At 42.5% G+C, this 16,997-nt stretch overlaps 1 protein-coding gene across 10 annotated transcripts in view; it reads right to left on the reverse strand.

The window, feature by feature from the left end:
• The window catches only part of SLIT2 (slit guidance ligand 2), a 260,769-nt gene extending 244,550 nt beyond the window's left edge, over positions 1–16,219 (reverse strand). For 3 of the 10 annotated variants that reach the window (XM_071432636.1, XM_071432638.1, XM_071432635.1), the window contains exons 1-3: positions 14,708–16,202; positions 12,918–12,989; positions 11,612–11,683 (exon numbers count right to left, since the gene is read on the reverse strand). In XM_071432636.1, the coding sequence (XP_071288737.1) occupies positions 11,612–11,683; positions 12,918–12,989; positions 14,708–14,883 (320 nt within the window). In that variant the 5' untranslated portion in view covers positions 14,884–16,202. Of the gene's footprint in view, positions 1–11,611; positions 11,684–12,917; positions 12,990–14,707 lie in introns of all 10 variants that reach the window. The other 7 variants (XM_071432632.1, XM_071432633.1, XM_071432634.1 and 4 more) reach the window with 7 other exon arrangements.
• Between the last annotated feature and the right edge of the window lie 778 nt (positions 16,220–16,997).

The raw sequence follows: 16,997 nt of genomic DNA on the forward strand, positions 1-16,997 counted from the left end.
GCACACAGCACCATACAGCTTAGAAATTACATTCTTCAAAGGAGCATATTCACACCTTCTGTTTGTCAGCAGAGGAAATAACTATTACACCCATTTAACAGCTCAGTGAAGCTCATTTGCAAAATATACATAAACTTTGAAAGAATAAAAGCCTGTTTACATTACATTACAATTTAAAATGGAAGAACATGTCAGTAATCAAACCTCTGCATGTTCACACAGGAGCACTTTCTACCCACAACTGAGCCCACAAGGCTCCTTAAGTAGTTCCAAGATGTTACAGGGATATGCATCCTCTGGGAAGGTCTAACATCAATTCAGGCTTTATGAGCTCAGGAAATAAAGAAGCCACCTACAAAATTATCTAAGTACTTCAAAAGAGAAAGCTAGTACACAGCACCCAAATCATTGCCACGGGCTAGTTTAAGTATGATGCCCAAAAATTTTACTCAAATACACAAGAGTTAGAATAACAGACATCAGAATAAGTGATTCCTACTGCCTCAACAGAGAAATTATAGACTTAGACTTCCATCTGAAAGGAAGGCAAATCACTGCTTTCCTACAAAAACATTGTGCTATATCTGCCAGAGGCAGAAAATATTTGTGCATCCATGTCCAAAGCCACAATCTGCTGAACTTCAACACATCTGGCAACTGCTCTCTCTGAATGTGACTTGCATGTCATCAAGTGAGAGGAAAGCCCAAGAACTAAGAGCTAAGCAAAAGATTGTGCCAGTTTTTCCATTAAGAATTCTCTGCAAAGACAATTTCTCTAGTCAAACTACTCATAATCTCATTAAGCCTAACAATATCAAGTTCACCAACCACATGAGTAAAAACTGGAATCTGAGAAGTTCAAGGCTGTTCTTAGAGCATTGGATGTCCAAGGTTTTCCCCAGGTCAAGAAACACTTAAGCAGGACTCCACTTTCCAGTCTAAATAGTGACTAGCTAAAAAAGACATTCCCCATTTAATTTCAAATATAAATTAGATATTTGTTTTAGTAAGAAAAAAAAATTTTGAACAGTAGCGGGACACTACTGCAAATTCAGTGTCTTATTTGTGTAGGAAGCAGTAAAAAGTACTTCTCAGCTATAGTACTACATTGAGCTAGTGCATGCTACTTGAAACCTAAGGTATTTTCTGTCCTTCATCTTCTTCTCCTGTGAATTTGATGTCAAATCCAAAATTACCACACTCCTCTCCTACCTCAATCAATTCTCCCTACATTATGCAGAACAGTATTTTGTGCTGTCAAGCATCTATACTCACTTTGCCTTTTTAAAGCATTTTTTTCACTATAAAGAAAAGACAAACTAAGGCTGCTGTTTTCTGTATTCCTTGCTGTTTCAATAGAAAAGATATTTCTATAAATATTTAGTCATTATTCTTATTAATTCTGCCTACAGCACTAAAAAGCATGAAGAACACAGTAAAAGCCAGGAAACTGCAGGCTAGGAAGCCTCATCTCAATGCCTGAAAAGGCAACTGGGCAAAATATTTCTATTTTAGACACAGTAAGGACACAATGACTGGGAGTGGTCAGCACAGATTTAACATTGAGAAAATGATTCCTGACCAGCCTGGCAGCCTCCTGCAATGAATAAGGAACTTGGCAGATGAGGGGAAGGCAGTAGATGTTTATCTTGACTTCAGTAAAGGTTCTGACACTGCCATTCATAATGGTTGTCCTCACAGACAAACTGATAGAGTACAGACTACAAAAGCAGATGGTGAGGTGGACTGAAAACTACCAAAAGTGCCAAGTTCAAAGAGCTGTGGTCAGGGGCACAAAGTCCATTTGGAGAACAGTCACAAGTTACATACTCCAGGAGTCAGCAATGGAACCAGTACTGTTCAAAACTTCATTCACGACCTGGAAGATGGGACACACTGCACCCTCAGCATATTTGCAGATGCTACAAAACTGGAAAGAATGACTGATGCACTAAGTCTGTGCACTGCCTGAAAGTAACACAAACAGGCTGGAGTATTGCTTGAAAAAGAACCTTGGGAAGGGCAACAAAAGGGAAATGGATAGACCTGAACCTGGAGAAGACTAACTCCATACACCAGCACACACTGGAGAACCACCAGTTGGAAGAACCACCACAGAGAACAGTCTAGGGTGCAGGTGAATAAGAAAGTCAAATGAAGCCAGCAATGTGCCCTTGCACAGAAGGCCAACAGCATCCCAGGCTGTAATCATAGGATTGTTACCAGCTGGTCAAGGCATGTGGTCCTTCCCCTAAAATCAGCACTGGTGAGACATCTGGAGAGCTGTGCCCAGTGCTGGACTCCCACCACAAGAGACTGGACCAAGTCCAGGGAAGAACTGCTAAAATGACAAAGGAGGCAGATTGAAGCACCTGTCACATTGGAAGAAGTTGAGAGGGCAGGGACTGTTTAGCCTGAGGAGGAAAAGTCTCAGAGATATCTCAATGTGTATCAATACTTCATGTGCACAAATAAGTGATGTGATTCCATCCCAAGTAAGGAAAACTGAGCCAGACTCTTCTCAGCGGTGCACAGTGAAAGGACAAGAGGCAATGGGTACAAATCAAAGAACAGGAAAACTGTATTTCAACTTAAGAACAGTGACTGTGAGGGTGGTCACACAGAGAGGCTGCAGACTCTCCATTGCTGGAGAGATTCAAAATCCAACTGTTCAAGGAAACAGCCTTCAGACACCTGCTGGGATGGACCTTGAGTTAATCAGTAGCATGGGATTAGACAATCTCCAGAGATTTCTTCAAGCCTCCACAATCTTGTGAAGCTCACTTATGGGATTCTACTCTGTAAAGTACACCATAAAGAAGGAAACAGAAGTTATACTACATGTCTAGAACATGTTACTTCATAGAGTAACAGAGGTTCAAGTATCAGACAAAACAAGAATGATTTGACAATAACTGGGATTACTTCCAAGAAAGCAAAAACAAGGCAAAGAGAAAGGGGAGCTGAAGCTGATCTAGTAGGTGAAATTTAGCTGAGGTTTGAACAGATTGTTTAGAAAGACAAGAAAGGCCTGCAGATAGTCCTGACAGGCTTGTAAATGTCTTTCTGGCATGAAGTTACTACAGCAAATTTCACTCAAGAATTTTTCTAGAGCACCTGTACAGACATCCTGCCAAACTAAATCAGAATGGCTGGTGTGCCTTAAAAAAATAAAAGGAGACTTTGCCATGTTGTATTTGACTAACAGTCTAGACTATTATTAAAGACAAGCCAGCACAATGAACACATACTACGAAAGAAAATAGGAAAATAAAATGTTTCTTCTGATGAAGTTTCAACCAGGCTCTTCATAGTAAATGAGGTAATATAACAGTATGAGTCACTGAAGTTGCAGCCAGAAACCTAATACATTCTGGAGTTTATCTGTAAGACTCCAGATAGAAGTGTGGTTTCTACAATCAAAATAAGGAGCATCTTAGATAATCTTTCAAATATGCTATATTAAAACGTAATGACAAGTCAATTTTTACCTGTGGCCACCTAATATTAAATCAGCATTAAAAAAAATATTGAACTCATTTTGCAAGAAATAAATATGATCTTTAAAAGCTAAAATGTGTAGCTTTAAGTTTAATATCAGTGCTCTATAGAATCCATTTAAAATAACTTCTGAAGAAAAACCACCATTTGAAACAAAAACATTGGCACAACAGCTCTGCAGAATCAGATCTAGCTTCACCATTTTGCAACAGTGCAAATTACCCATTTCAGTGGAAGCAAGAAAGAAGAGCATCCAGCAAACAATGCCACAAAGGGTGAGCACAAAACAGATGTGGGAAAAATAAACAGCCTTCCCGCCCTGGAATTTGTAAAAAGGTCTGCAAAGAGCAAACAGGACTTCTCACTGCAATTTGACTTCTAGACCTATAAAAGGAATCCCATGAGAAAAGACACTCAGATGAATAAAATATAATAAAAATAAATAGTGGCAATTGACAAGTCTTTTAGAAGAACATTGCTCTTGGAATTAGTTTTATCAAATATTCTGTAGCATTCTGTAATCAAAATGTAGCTATATTTTTTTAAAAATCTATTGGAACACTGCATCTTTTTATATACCGTCTTCAAAACCAGCCTTTTTCTATCTCTGATTCAACAGACATTTTTAAAGCAGATATGCGATGTTGCTTTGACAAAAGTCTGTTAATACAGAACAACTACAGTAGTAGTTTTAAATTATTTTTCTTAAGACACTATTAATACAAGTGGCCTGTATAATTCATGTACTATAGTCCCACATTCCATTGGTAAGTGATTAACACCGGAGGCTTCGTGGTCTCCTCCCTGTTCTAAGAGGAAGAATGTGCGGTGCATTGCCCTTAAAGTATGTAAGACTAGCTAAAACAAGGATTTCTCACATCCATGATTAACAAGGAATAACTGTTCACTCCCTTCAGGGCTGTTAAAAACCAGGCCTCTCTACCTGTGCTCATTATTCTTCCCTTAACTATGACACACCTGTGTGAAGGAATTAACTCTTCATATGCTCATATACTCAGACTGAAGCCACACAGGTGATTAAGCAGCAATGCTACAGAGAGGAGACAAGTGTAACATCAAGCAGCCTTAAAAAGCAAGCACATGAATATCCCCACGGGTTTTAGTTAGTCAAACCCAGACTTCCCCAGCAGCTGTAGTCAGAACTGCCCAGAATGTGCCCCAAATGAAAAAAATTAATTCTCAGACTCCAGTAAGGAACTTGCCTGCCACAATGAAGACCGGGATTCAGTGAGAAAAGAAACTCGAGACTAACTTTCAGCTAAAGAGCTAAGAACTCAATCTAAAACCTCGGTACAACTTCTAGACTATATAACACAAGGTCTTATCCCTAAAAAATTGATTTCATTGACACACTTTATAACTTTATAAGATAAAATATTGCTCATTTATCAGCTGTGCTTTTAGGAATGATAGTGATAGAAATGATTCCTCAAATAGTGGTTCTACTGCTAACACAGAATTTTTGCCAGGGATCCTAAACTCCACATTAGCCTTGACACCTAAGTGTCTGTAAATTGAGGGGGGAAAAAAAGTCATATTTTGCTTCAGCTAAAAACCAAAAACCTCATTATAAAAATAGGTGACATTCAACATTTTTTCCAGAAGTACCTGCTGCTAGATTATGATCATATAGCTTCATAGAGGTGAAATCTATGGTTTCTAACCCTTCTCTTCTGTAACTGAAAAGACTATATACTATCAGGTTCAAAATTCAGAAAGAAAAAAGTTCAGCCCAAGCCTGCTTATTCTAGGATTAATTTATTGATGCAGCTCACATTTAAATAATCACAGAAAATATTGCCATTCCTCTCTTAAAACTATTTTCCTACTTGGAATTTACATTTTATTGATAGAGTTAGTCAACTTGGAATAAAACTGCAATCTCATGCAGAACAGAATATGAGCACATAGGTGTATTTTAATCTGTGGACAACACATTTTTTTTTTCCCCCCCATCAGTGATTCACCAAGTCTGCACTCTAAGAAAGAGCATACATATAATATAGCCCTTTTCTAGACTAGGCAGAAAGAATAGTATTTGTTCATCTAGTCTATTTTGAAGCAGCTGTTAAAGCCCTTGATAAACGCCCAGGCCTGCTGGGCTGTTATGTCCAAGACAAACTGCATTTGTCTTTACCCTAGATGGAACATTTCCCTTCTTAGTCTACCCTGCAATGCATGACTTTGTCAGATGAGATGCTCTGTAACACCCCATACATTCAGAGATCACAGTGACTCCCAAGTCAGTTTTTATTTTGTAATTTCAAAACCTACTAATGCAGTGTAATAGTTTACCACATTTATCTGACAAAGCTAGAGCTCAACTGGATAACCCTAACCCTGCAATACATGAATACAACTAAACCCCACTTTATTTTACTGAAGCCCATTTAATATTTTTGACAAGATGATTTTCTTTGTATTAATCATAATTAAACCCATGCTGCAGCTGAAGCTGCACACAGTAATTTCACATACCAATCTGTATCCTGTAAAGAAATCCACCTAGTACTACAGTTTGTTTACTAAGTAGAAAGAACTTTTTCTTGAAGCTATGTAGTTGAAATATACTTTTCCTTCTATGCTATGGCACATCTGTAAGTTTCAAATTGTTCATCCACAGCATGTACAAAACAATACTGACTTTCAGTACTACTCAAACACTCATAAGTACACACCTAAGTAAGTGCTCTCTTCATGTTAACTTTGAATAACTTGTTTTAATGTATTCATGGAGATAGAGCCCAAATAAATGGCAAGTAGGGACAATTCCTCAGTTTGTCATTTTAGAACTGTGTTGCAAAAATTTAGAAAAATCAACAAACTCTAACAAAACATTTAATTCTTGAAATATTTTATGAAAATTGAAATATTGCATCAGCATGCATTGTAAGAAACATGAAAATACAATGGGTAGATTACAGTTTAAAAGCTCCTTCATGTACCAGCTCGATGTTCAGCATTCTTTCCTTGAACTCATGACTGCAGCTTACTCACATCATGTAGCTCAGAGGGGCTGTTTTTGGGGAGGTATGGTGGGGGTGTTTAGCTCAGACACCAACTCAGAAGCTGAAGTTATTCCTTTGAGAGTAACATTTCACCTACACACCAGTTTCAGCAGAAATGGGTTTGGTGGGGGGACTGGTGGCTTATTTCCTTTGTTTATGGGGTTTTGGGTTGGGTTGGTTTTTTTTCCCCCATAGTTTGCATTTTAAGTCTACACAGGTAACAGTTTAAATGGACACTTTAAAAATAAAATTTGCTAATTCAACTATCAAAAATAGGGAGGCTTGGCCTGGAAACTTCTTAGGCCACACAAGTAACCTTTCTCACAGGAGTAATCAGTGAGACTACTCATGCAAACCAAGTTATTCACATGGTAAATGTCTGCAGAATCAGACTCTAAATTAGCATTTTAGGGATATACTGCTCCCTCAATGGATTATTCATAAATACAGGAAGAAAAAAAGTGAGTAGTTCTGAAACTATTGCTGTAAACCCCTTCTATTCTGACATTTTTTCCTTGTCATAGCCCTAGCATAATAAGAGCTGGAATCCCAACTACTAGACTTAAAAAACATATTAGGAAAAATTATGATTAAAAAGTTTTCCTATCAGCCAATTTTTATTTTTTTATAAATGAAAAGGTAACTGCTCTTCTCTGTAAACATGTGAAGAGTATATTTAGCCCTCAAAAACCTGACAACCCTCTATTTCTAGGCTACATGGAACTGTAAAGACATTTTAGATTTAAGTAGCTTCTTACAGAACTGGTTCAGCAGTCTATGGCAGCTGTCTTCAACAAAATTTTATACTTCCCTCTAAATGACAATAACTTGTAAAAACACTGGCATATTTTAGGAACTATTTGCAACACTAGAGAATGAGGTGAATTTGGGAATAACAATGGCCTACACATACTAAAAATTATTTCTAAAGCTGTGGAAACTTTCCACAAAGTGGAAACTTTCAGTTTATCTTCATCTTGCTGTCTTAATATACTATTTCAACTAATATAAACATCACACCCAAGATGACAGCTTTATGAAGAAAGAAGAAACAAGTTTTTGATTTCACATTCTCATAAGGAATTGTTTCAAAAAGTTTTGTCCCCCATAATAAGCAGTGGTCTCTGGAAATCCCTAAGTGTTGTGAAAATCCTCCACGTCTTGACCCTTTCTGTCTTCCTGCCATGAAGCAGATTGAAAACCACTGCTGACACATGACTGTGGTCTCTGTAAGAGAGGTTCAAACCCCTAAGAGGCCACATCCAACCCTCACTCTAGGGCACTTGCCATTTACTGAAGAGCCACATCCTCTTTAGAGGCTCTGCTCAAGTACATGGGCTCAAATAAGTTATAGATAATAAAGAAGTCCTGCAGATATTAAGTACAGTAATTATTGCAGATGTCAAGACTGTAATTAGTCCAAGAGCTTTTAGCATTGCTTCAGGATGTACTCAAAGGTACAAGTTTTCCCAACTGAACTTCAGTGCATACAGCCCATTTCTCAATCAAAATGGGTTGTTTCAGCAGACAAAACATCTACACAACAAAACAGACCATGCAATTCTTCTGTTCGGTATCCAGTCTGTGAAAAAAATCATATTTGTGGCAGACAAGCCAGTTCAGGCAGTGGTGTACAAAACTGGCTTGGACTGGAGCCTTAAGAGCTCAGTCCTTAAGAACCTTCAAAGCTGTCAGAGATTGGAACTAAGTGAACACTGCAAAGTGAACACTGCAATGTATAGCCATTTATTTGACTTGAAGACTTCTCCCAGAAGTATCCATCTAAAAGGCTTACAGCAATATCAACTTCACCAGTGTTTCTCTAGCTACTACAGTTTCCACAAACCTAAAACTTACTAAGTTGCAAATTTCCACCTTGCTTTTCCCCTCCTATTTCTTAAGTAGCAGGCATAGGCACACAATAGTTTATTGCAAATGAAAATTTTTACTTTCATTCAGGCTGCTGTAATAATAATCACTTTTTACAGCAGTATTTACTGCAGCCTTGGGTTCCATTGCACTTGTACAATTACACTGGTGTGACACAAATTCCCATTGTGGAGCATATTAGGGCTATAGGTCACAAATAGGTCCATGTACATACTAATGTACATAGTGTACTAAAGATATTTTATTAATTTACAGGAGAAACCACCTGGCATATTTTTATGGATTTAATAAAATTCAATCTTAAGCAGATATCTTCTGAAGAGGTCAAAAGTTTCTCCTCTCTGAGATTAATTTTGCAAAGCATTTCAGGTCCTCCCTTCCATTAAAAGGAGCTGAGGATATCCAGGATTTTGAATTATCAGACCTATAAGTGAGCATTCACAAGTAACTCATTAACCAACCAAACAGTTCCATGGAAATCAGAGTTACTGGTCTAAAAAAAAATTTAACTGAGACTGCAGTTAAAAACAACCAAAAAAACCCAAGAAACAAACAAAAAGCCACCACCCAAACAAACAAACCCCAGCACTTCACTTAGAGAGATGGGCATTTCTTTTTTCCCAAAGAGAAACTACTGTTGTTCACATTGACGAGTACTGAAGAACAGGAAATATCTTTTAAAATTAAGCCTGTATACACTAGCACAAGATATTTCAACATAAGCAGTATTACATGTAAACAATCTTATAAATTAAATGGACTTCATTTAAGCTGCCCTGAAGTTCTCTTACACCCTCTGCTTCCATGCTAAAAGGTCTGTATCAGGTACTCCGACAGCAGCTTGGCACATTACACTTCGAGTGAGAATGTGACACCCTACACTCACACATTGAAAAAAAATTAGAAAGCTTTAAAGTGCTTGCTATTTAATGTATAAAAGAAAATACTTGAATGAAGTACCCACAGGTTTCCTGAGAAATCATTTTGGATTTCAAAATCCCAAGGAGATGAATTGGCTGTCAGATAACAATGTGCCTTCCTCAGATGGACTTGGCAGTTGTAAACAAGAAGAATTTTCTCAGCTTTTCCCCACAAATATGAAATATTTGCTCTTAGCCAACAGCTGGGGCAGTTTACAGACATCCTGCATATATATTCAAATTACAAGTCACCCACACACCTAACACGGACTGAATTCCAGCAAATTAAAGAAACTGACAAGTGTTGGAGCAGATGTAATATAACTCTGAAGACAAAACAATCTAACTTCATAGGTCTAAATAACTAAGTCTTCAGATAGCATAGTCTGCCTGCTGAAGAGTGAACAAATATAACCCACAAAGTATCCAAAAGTATCAAAATTTCTCTTCAGAACTAGTATCTTATGTAAATGGAAAATAGCTATTGTTTTCCAATTATCAAGGGAAAACCAAAGAAAAAATGAAACAATGTAATGGCAAAATACAAACACATCAGACAAGTAAGTTTCAACTACTGAAGTTCATTTTTCTCTGGTAAAACAGTTCTATACTTCAGAAATATAACCAGTAAAAGCCTTGAAGTTTTTTGAAATTTGTTAATGAATCACATAGCAGGACCTTACTCTGAAATAGTTAAGAAATAAGGCTGCCGATAAACTGTTTTAAAACTTTGTAAGCATTTGGTATCTCAGTGTCAAACCATATACACAGTGCGGATCTCTTAATGTTTTTTCATGTTTCACATATGAGTATTTACTTTGCAATATGAACTACACTGCTGTTTAATTTTTATCTAGACACCGTAAACCAAATTAAGGAATATGCATATATTATTCCAGTCTATCCCTCAGCAGGAAAAGCTGTTTTAAATTCCTATACTTTGTACAAAGTTGAAAACACATTGTAAAAAAGCATTGAATTAAGTATTTTAATACTACTTAGAAATGCACAGCCAGTTTTTTTTCCAAAGAGTAATCAATCTCATTAAAATTTACTTAAAAAAAAAGTTGCACTACGTAATAACATCAACTTTTTAGGTCAAAAAGTTACTTTGGCTTATTTGAAAAAACAAGGTAATTATCTCAAGTACATAATATTTCAACTATTATAGAAATATCATAATTACACTGGTGGGTACTAATTCTCTTGAACAGCTTTGTCTAAATGACCAACCAAACCATAATGGTTTGCGGAGGTTTTTGTTTTAAACCCACAGCAGCTGTGGGTACAAAGCAACTATAATAAGACAAACTACACTCAGGCCAGTGCTGCTTTTCAATTGAGTACAGTAGAAATACTTCTATAAAGTTAAAGCAGCAGCAAATGAAACACTGAGCAAGACCTCAGAGGCACGCTTAAAGAAAAGGTGATATAATGAAAATGCAACAACTACAATGCCTAATAATGAAGACATGAGTCAAGTTCTACAGGAACATATATATTAATATTTTCCAGGCTCCACACTATGTCCAACAATCAGCATCCTGCCTTTAACAAGTCAGCTGTCCCAAGTTTCACAATACACTTAAAAATATTTTCATTTGAAGTGTAACAAAATCAGAAGGCACACACTGAAAACTAGCTTGGGAATGACTCATTTTTCTAGGTCTCAATGCAACCAAGCAGGTGTTTGTACTTCAACTTCACCAGATAAGGTTGTCTAATCTCTGTTCCATCTTCTCTCCCCAAAGTACTCAATTTTTTTTTTAATCCAAATTAAAATTATTTTTGAAAACTAACAGTTCATATTTCTTCTTAGCTTTTGTAAAAGCTTCCCTCATAAAAAACTGGAGTAGAATTGAATCACTGCTATGTGAAAAGAAAATATTTTATAGCCAGAAGTTACTTCCAATAAGGCATTGTATAAAATATCCAACACTACAGGTCAGAGAGCCTTCTTTTGGTGCATTTGAGTTCTCAAAAGTCCTTGTGTATTCAAGATTAAAGTGAAAAATACTAGATAGCATTGAAACTATTTCCTACGGGACAATTGCAGTTTGCACTTTGAATCCAGACTGCTCTTGAATGCTCCCCCCCAGCCGAGTCCCCTAAATGCTGCTTGAGAATTTATTTCTCTTGCATCTCAATAAGGCTAGAAACCATACTAAAAAAAAAGAAAAAAGTATTTAAAAAATCTGAAGCCTGAGTGCCTTGACACACAACTAATTTGACACCCCAAAAGTTGAAACTTTTAGAATTAAACATACTTACAGCCTCTCCAGTTCTTTTAAGTCCTGGAATGCTCCTCTCTCAATAGTACTAATCTTGTTCTCCATGAGCTGACTGAAATACAGAAATTTTTAGATGTAAGTTTTAATATCTCTGAGATAATTTATCACATTAACAACTGTCATTTAAAGGCAGCCACATGTTCTTTAAAAAAAATCCAATAGCTATAGTAGAGTGACATCCACTTTAAACTACTGTATCCCTGTCACCAACAATTTACATGGGCTCATATAACCAAAAGTAGGAAAATAAGCCTTGGTAAAAGAAACAGGAATCAATATTAGATTTGCTCATTTACTTAAGGAGTCAAAAGTTATAAAGCTACACAGATGCCTAGAGGCTGCATGCTCACATGCACACACATCAGTGCCCTTCGGCAGGCTGTGAGACTCCAGTCGAACAGCATGAAGGTGATACCAGTCTCACACGAGAATTACAAACCCAAAACTCTGAATTGTGGTGTTGGGAGAAACATCAGCAAAAGACTTGACAGAGATTGTAAACGTAAGAGTATCTCTGTTTTGTAACAAAGTCAAAAATTACTACAATGTTATATTTACTTCAGAGAGAAAAGGAAAAGGATTTTACAAGACCACTCGCTCAAATTAAACCAGCCTTAACAAATAAGCTAAGTAGTTAGATATTTCCTTCAGAAAGCAACAAAAAACCCAACCAGAAAATAAACAAAAAGCCCCCACAAACTACCACAAAATTTTAAAACCTTGATAATGCTTGAAAAAAATTTTTTAAAACAAAGAAACAAGAACCCAAAAAGCCACCCAAACAAACCAACCAAATAATTCCTTCCTCAACTTCAGTGGTAAAGTTTCTGTTTTGTCGAGAAACTACAAAAGAGCAATAATAATCACCTGGGACTTGCTTTTACATTCACTAAAGGAATAACTTTTTTCTTAATTATCTCCCTTATAGTTCTGGTTGAGAGTACCCATTTTCAGTGTGAACTATAAATTTCACAGCCTTAAACTGAAGTAACTCCAATGGTTATTCAACCAATTCTAGCAACTCTAACTTGTAAGCTATGTGCTAAATTAAGTCCTCAAGTTCTCATCATCTTAAGGAGAGATTAAAAACATTTAAAGAAATCTCGTTCAAAGGAATTGCTCACTCGCGCATAACAGTGCATAACACATGGCAGAGCAGTTTTAGGTTCAGATATGGTAATACAGTAGCTAAAAAGTGATAACCCATCCAGAAAATGAACTGAAATGTAACTACAACCTGTAGCATCAGTCCTAAGAGTTATCAATGAGAGAAAGAGAAAACTTACAGAACTCGAAGGTGCCTCAGACCAGCAAAGTCAGTCTTCGTGATTCTTGTGATGTTATTTCCATTAAGATCCCTAAGAAGAATAATTTGTAAGCAGCAAAATTAAAACATTAAAAAGCTATTTTTAAATTGTTTTGTTTTCAGGAGCACAGCATTTTTAGAAGTTAGGAGACATAAACGAATGCAACAAGCCATTCTTACAATTAACACCATGCGAGTTCCTGATTTCCAAGCAGCTGAAATACGATTTACCTTGAAAACAGTAGTTTGAAACTTTGTAGCAGGAGAGTCTTGGAAAGTCACTTCTGCTTGCCATTACAAAGCTCACGTTTAACTACAATCTTTACCAACAGAAGAGTTCAAGACTCTATGTTTGGGGTTATAACTGCTTTTAGAAGAACCACAAGACTCAGTACATAGAGGTACATCTATCTATCTATATATGTTACAAACTTTGACTGTTACAAAAACTAACTGACTGAAAAAAAAAAAAAAACTAAATTTTCACCATTTCAAGCAATTTTCAGATTTCCCAGTATGGCATAGGGCTTAAATATCTATAACAAATATTAGGTTTCAAACAAGCATTAAGGTTTCAAACTGCTGTAGTAAGTGATGGAAAATAAGGTTTTACCAAAACTAAGCTCTCCACTTGCTGCACAGGAAGCTATACTGACTGCAGAATGCAAAGCAAGTTCAGAAGCAACAGAAACCTGTATTTAGGCCCTAGCAATTCTCATCATACTTCTATACTACTTTTTCTTCTGGAGTATATGCCTCTTTTTCATAACTTTTTGGGTTTAAGAAATAAACATCTTTCTATTTCAATCACTGCAAATAAAACCAGACTTGGCAATTCATGAGATAAATCTTTAGGAAGCGGTATTACATGGGAGCTATTCTAACAATTATAGTTCATTCCCAACGTAGCTGGGGGGGGAAAGTAGTATGTTTTTAAGCGCTTTATACCACATATGGCCAAAACACCACTGTAAAGAAACCACACGAGTCCCAGGAGGAACGTGTCCCTGATACTCTTCCTGAGTGAAATTCACCACTCGAGACGCGCGTTCACATGCCAACATTTAAATGACTTATCAGAGAGTAAGAAATAACGCGCACACCACTTCCACTCTCAGGACCCGTCTGAAAGCAGCCTGATACAATAAATAACCGGCCACATACAGAAGACAGCCCAGCCGCGGGTGGAGGGAGGGATCACCGCTACGGCACCGCTGAGTGCCCTGCGAGCGCGGCTATCGCACCCCGGCGCGCCCTCGCCCGCCGGCAGATGCGCGCCCCCGCCCGCCCCTCGCGGCTCCGCGGCGGGAGGGAGCGCTGCGCGCCCCGGGGCCTCCCTGCCCACGCCCGCGGAGCGCGGCCCGGCTCTGCCCCGGGGAAGGCGAGCCGTAATAGCCAAGTTTGACGGGAAATGGGCGCCTTCGGGGGGAGAGGCCGCTCCGCCGCCGCCCCGGGGCGCCCCCCGGCCGCGGTGGTGCCCGCCCCCGCTCCCCGCGGAGGCGGGAACCGCGCTGCTCACCGCGGCTTCCCGGGATGAAAGGCAGCGGCTGGGAACAGCGCCCACCTCTTCCGTGTCTCCGCGCATCGCTGTGAAACGGGCACGGCCAGCAGCAGGAGAAGGGAACAGAAAACCCCCACCCAAAGGGCGTCGGGACCCTAAACCAGGCCGGGGCCGGGGGCCACCTCAGCCCGACAGCCGGCGCCGGCCGGAGCCCTGAAGGGAGCAGGGGGCCGAGGGGCGCTCGCCGCCGCCCCGGCCGGGTTACTTACAGCCTCTCGGTGTTGCGGGGGATGTTCCTCGGGACGCCGCGCAGCGCCAGCCCGTGACAGTCCACGGTGCTCCCCGAGCAGGAGCACTGCGCCGGGCACGGCTGCGGCGCCACCGCGCCCGCCATCGCCAGCAGCAGCCCCAGGGACAGGGTGAGCTTCCCCCAGCCGCACATCATCACCGCCCGCTGCAGCCCAGCCGGGCCCACCGGCCTCGGCCCCGGGGAGGCGCGGGGCGCGCCGCCCTCCTCCTCGCCGCGGGGAGCGCTCGGGCAACTTTCACGGTGCGGAGACAGCGAAGTCTTTTCTATCCAAAGCCAAGTCAAGAAAACAACCCCGGCAAAGTGAGGCGGGTGGCACCGGTCGGCGGCTGAAGGCAACTTCGCTAGGCGAGGGGCCGCGCCCGGGCCGTCCCTCGCTGGCCCGTCGGTGGCTGGGAGAGGCGGCACTTGGGTCTCACACACTTGGGTCTTCACACGCTCCCTGCGATGGCGAAGCAAACCCAGGGTCTCAGGCTGCGGTGGAGTTGGGCGAGCTACTTATGTTCCTCTTCGCCCCTTTCAAAGCCGTGACTCCCCGCTGAGCCCCCGGCAAGAGGCCGCGGAGCCCCGTCCGCCCGGCGGCGCTTCCTGCGCGGCGGCCCGCGCAGCGCTGCAGCCGCTCCCACGCGCGTCCCCCGCCGCGGGCCGCTCACAGCCCCACGGGGGGCGGCGGCGGGGCTGACACACACCGCGCACACACCGCCCTGCCAGAGGCGCCTCAGCAAATCATACCCCTCTCGCAGGCATTCATCAAACTGTCTCACGGAAGGAGGAGGGAGGGGAAAAAAAAAAAGTCAAACACACAAGATGCTGTTGGGCTTGGCTCTCCACCCCCCGCGCCCCCTCCTGCTGTACGCTCCCAAGCCAAGTTTAGCAGGAAAGGGCTGGTCCTTGACCACGGTAATAATAATCAGTCGAGAAGTGATTCGTTGCCCTGCTGGAAGGGAGTTCATCCACGACCTTCTCCTCGGTGACAGATCACAGTTATAGATCCTCCTGTGATCCCGGGAGCACGGCGAGACAGTGCAGATAACAAGCGAAGTGCGGCGAGAGCGGGAGGGGCGGGGAGGGGTGTTATTCTGCTCCCCGTGGTCTCCCGGATACCGTGGCTTTGCTGCGGCAAAGGCACCTGATGGAAGAGGTGGGAACTGCTCAGTCCTTCCAGGTGAGGCCAGTTCAGCAGCTCCTGGGCTTGCTGCAGGAAAGGGAGCAACTTTCCTCCTCTCCCGGAGCCCCCCCGAGGCGCAGCACCTCGGGAAGGGTTGGCGCCTCTTTCCCCGATCCCGCCGGTGCACCTGAGCTGTCGGTGCTGGTGCCGAACAGCCCGGCCCTCGGCTCCCTGGCGGCGGCGCTCCTCCGGCGCGGAGGGAAACGGCGGAGGGGAGCGGTGGGGAGCGGGAGAACGGACACGACACGCCGGGCTCCTTCCCTCGCACCCCGAGTCTTTCCGCTTGAACAATGGGCTAGCACCGCCGCTCGCAGGCCGGCCGGCTCTCCTCCCCGCCGCAAGGTGCCTGCCGCCGACCGCCGAAAGTGCTCCCCGAGCGCGGCCACCAGCCGAACGAGCCGCCGGCACCTCGCCGAGAGCTCCCCACGCGGCCGCCCGGCGCCCCCCTCCCTGCCCGGCGCGGCGCCCCTCGCCCGCTCCCACGGAGCCGGGTGCGCCCCCCGCGCCGCCCTATATAGGGCCGGCCTGGCCGCGCCCCCCCGGCCCCGCCCGCGGCGCCCCGAGCCCGCTCACTGGCTGCGCCGCCGCCCGCCCCGGCCCGCCCGGCACGGCCCCGGCACGGCCGCCGCGGGGCGGGGGGTGCGCGGCGGCGCCGGCGATGAATGAAAGTTGGGGGAGCGCGGCGGCGGCGGCGGCGGCGGCGCGGGAGGCAGGTTCCCCCAGCCCGGCCGGGAGCGCCTCTCCGCTCCCCGCCGCGCGGAGTTTGCCACGCAGCCCTGGTCTGCGCGTGTCAGGCGCTCCACCAGGGAGAAGGGAGAGCAGGGAGCCGGACCAGGGTCCTTCGCGATGCTCGTGTGGGTTTTAGCTGGAGAGGGAGGGGGCGGAAACGCCGCTGGCTGCACTTGGAAATGCCTTGGGAGTCTCACCGAGGGTCTTCTTGTTTGGGAAAGGGGACAAGGATTGTAGTGGCATGTTCTTTGCTTGTAAATTTAGTGTGAAACACGCCAGGATCTCTCATAGGCTACTTTCGAAAATAAAATAAAAGGGGCAAGTGTTATTCCATACATTAAAATATGTCGAATAG

This window comes from Agelaius tricolor, unplaced genomic scaffold, assembly GCF_023055355.1.
Source record: "Agelaius tricolor isolate 1412-34295 unplaced genomic scaffold, bAgeTri1.0.p SCAF_8, whole genome shotgun sequence".
Taxonomy (NCBI): Eukaryota; Metazoa; Chordata; class Aves; order Passeriformes; family Icteridae; genus Agelaius; species Agelaius tricolor.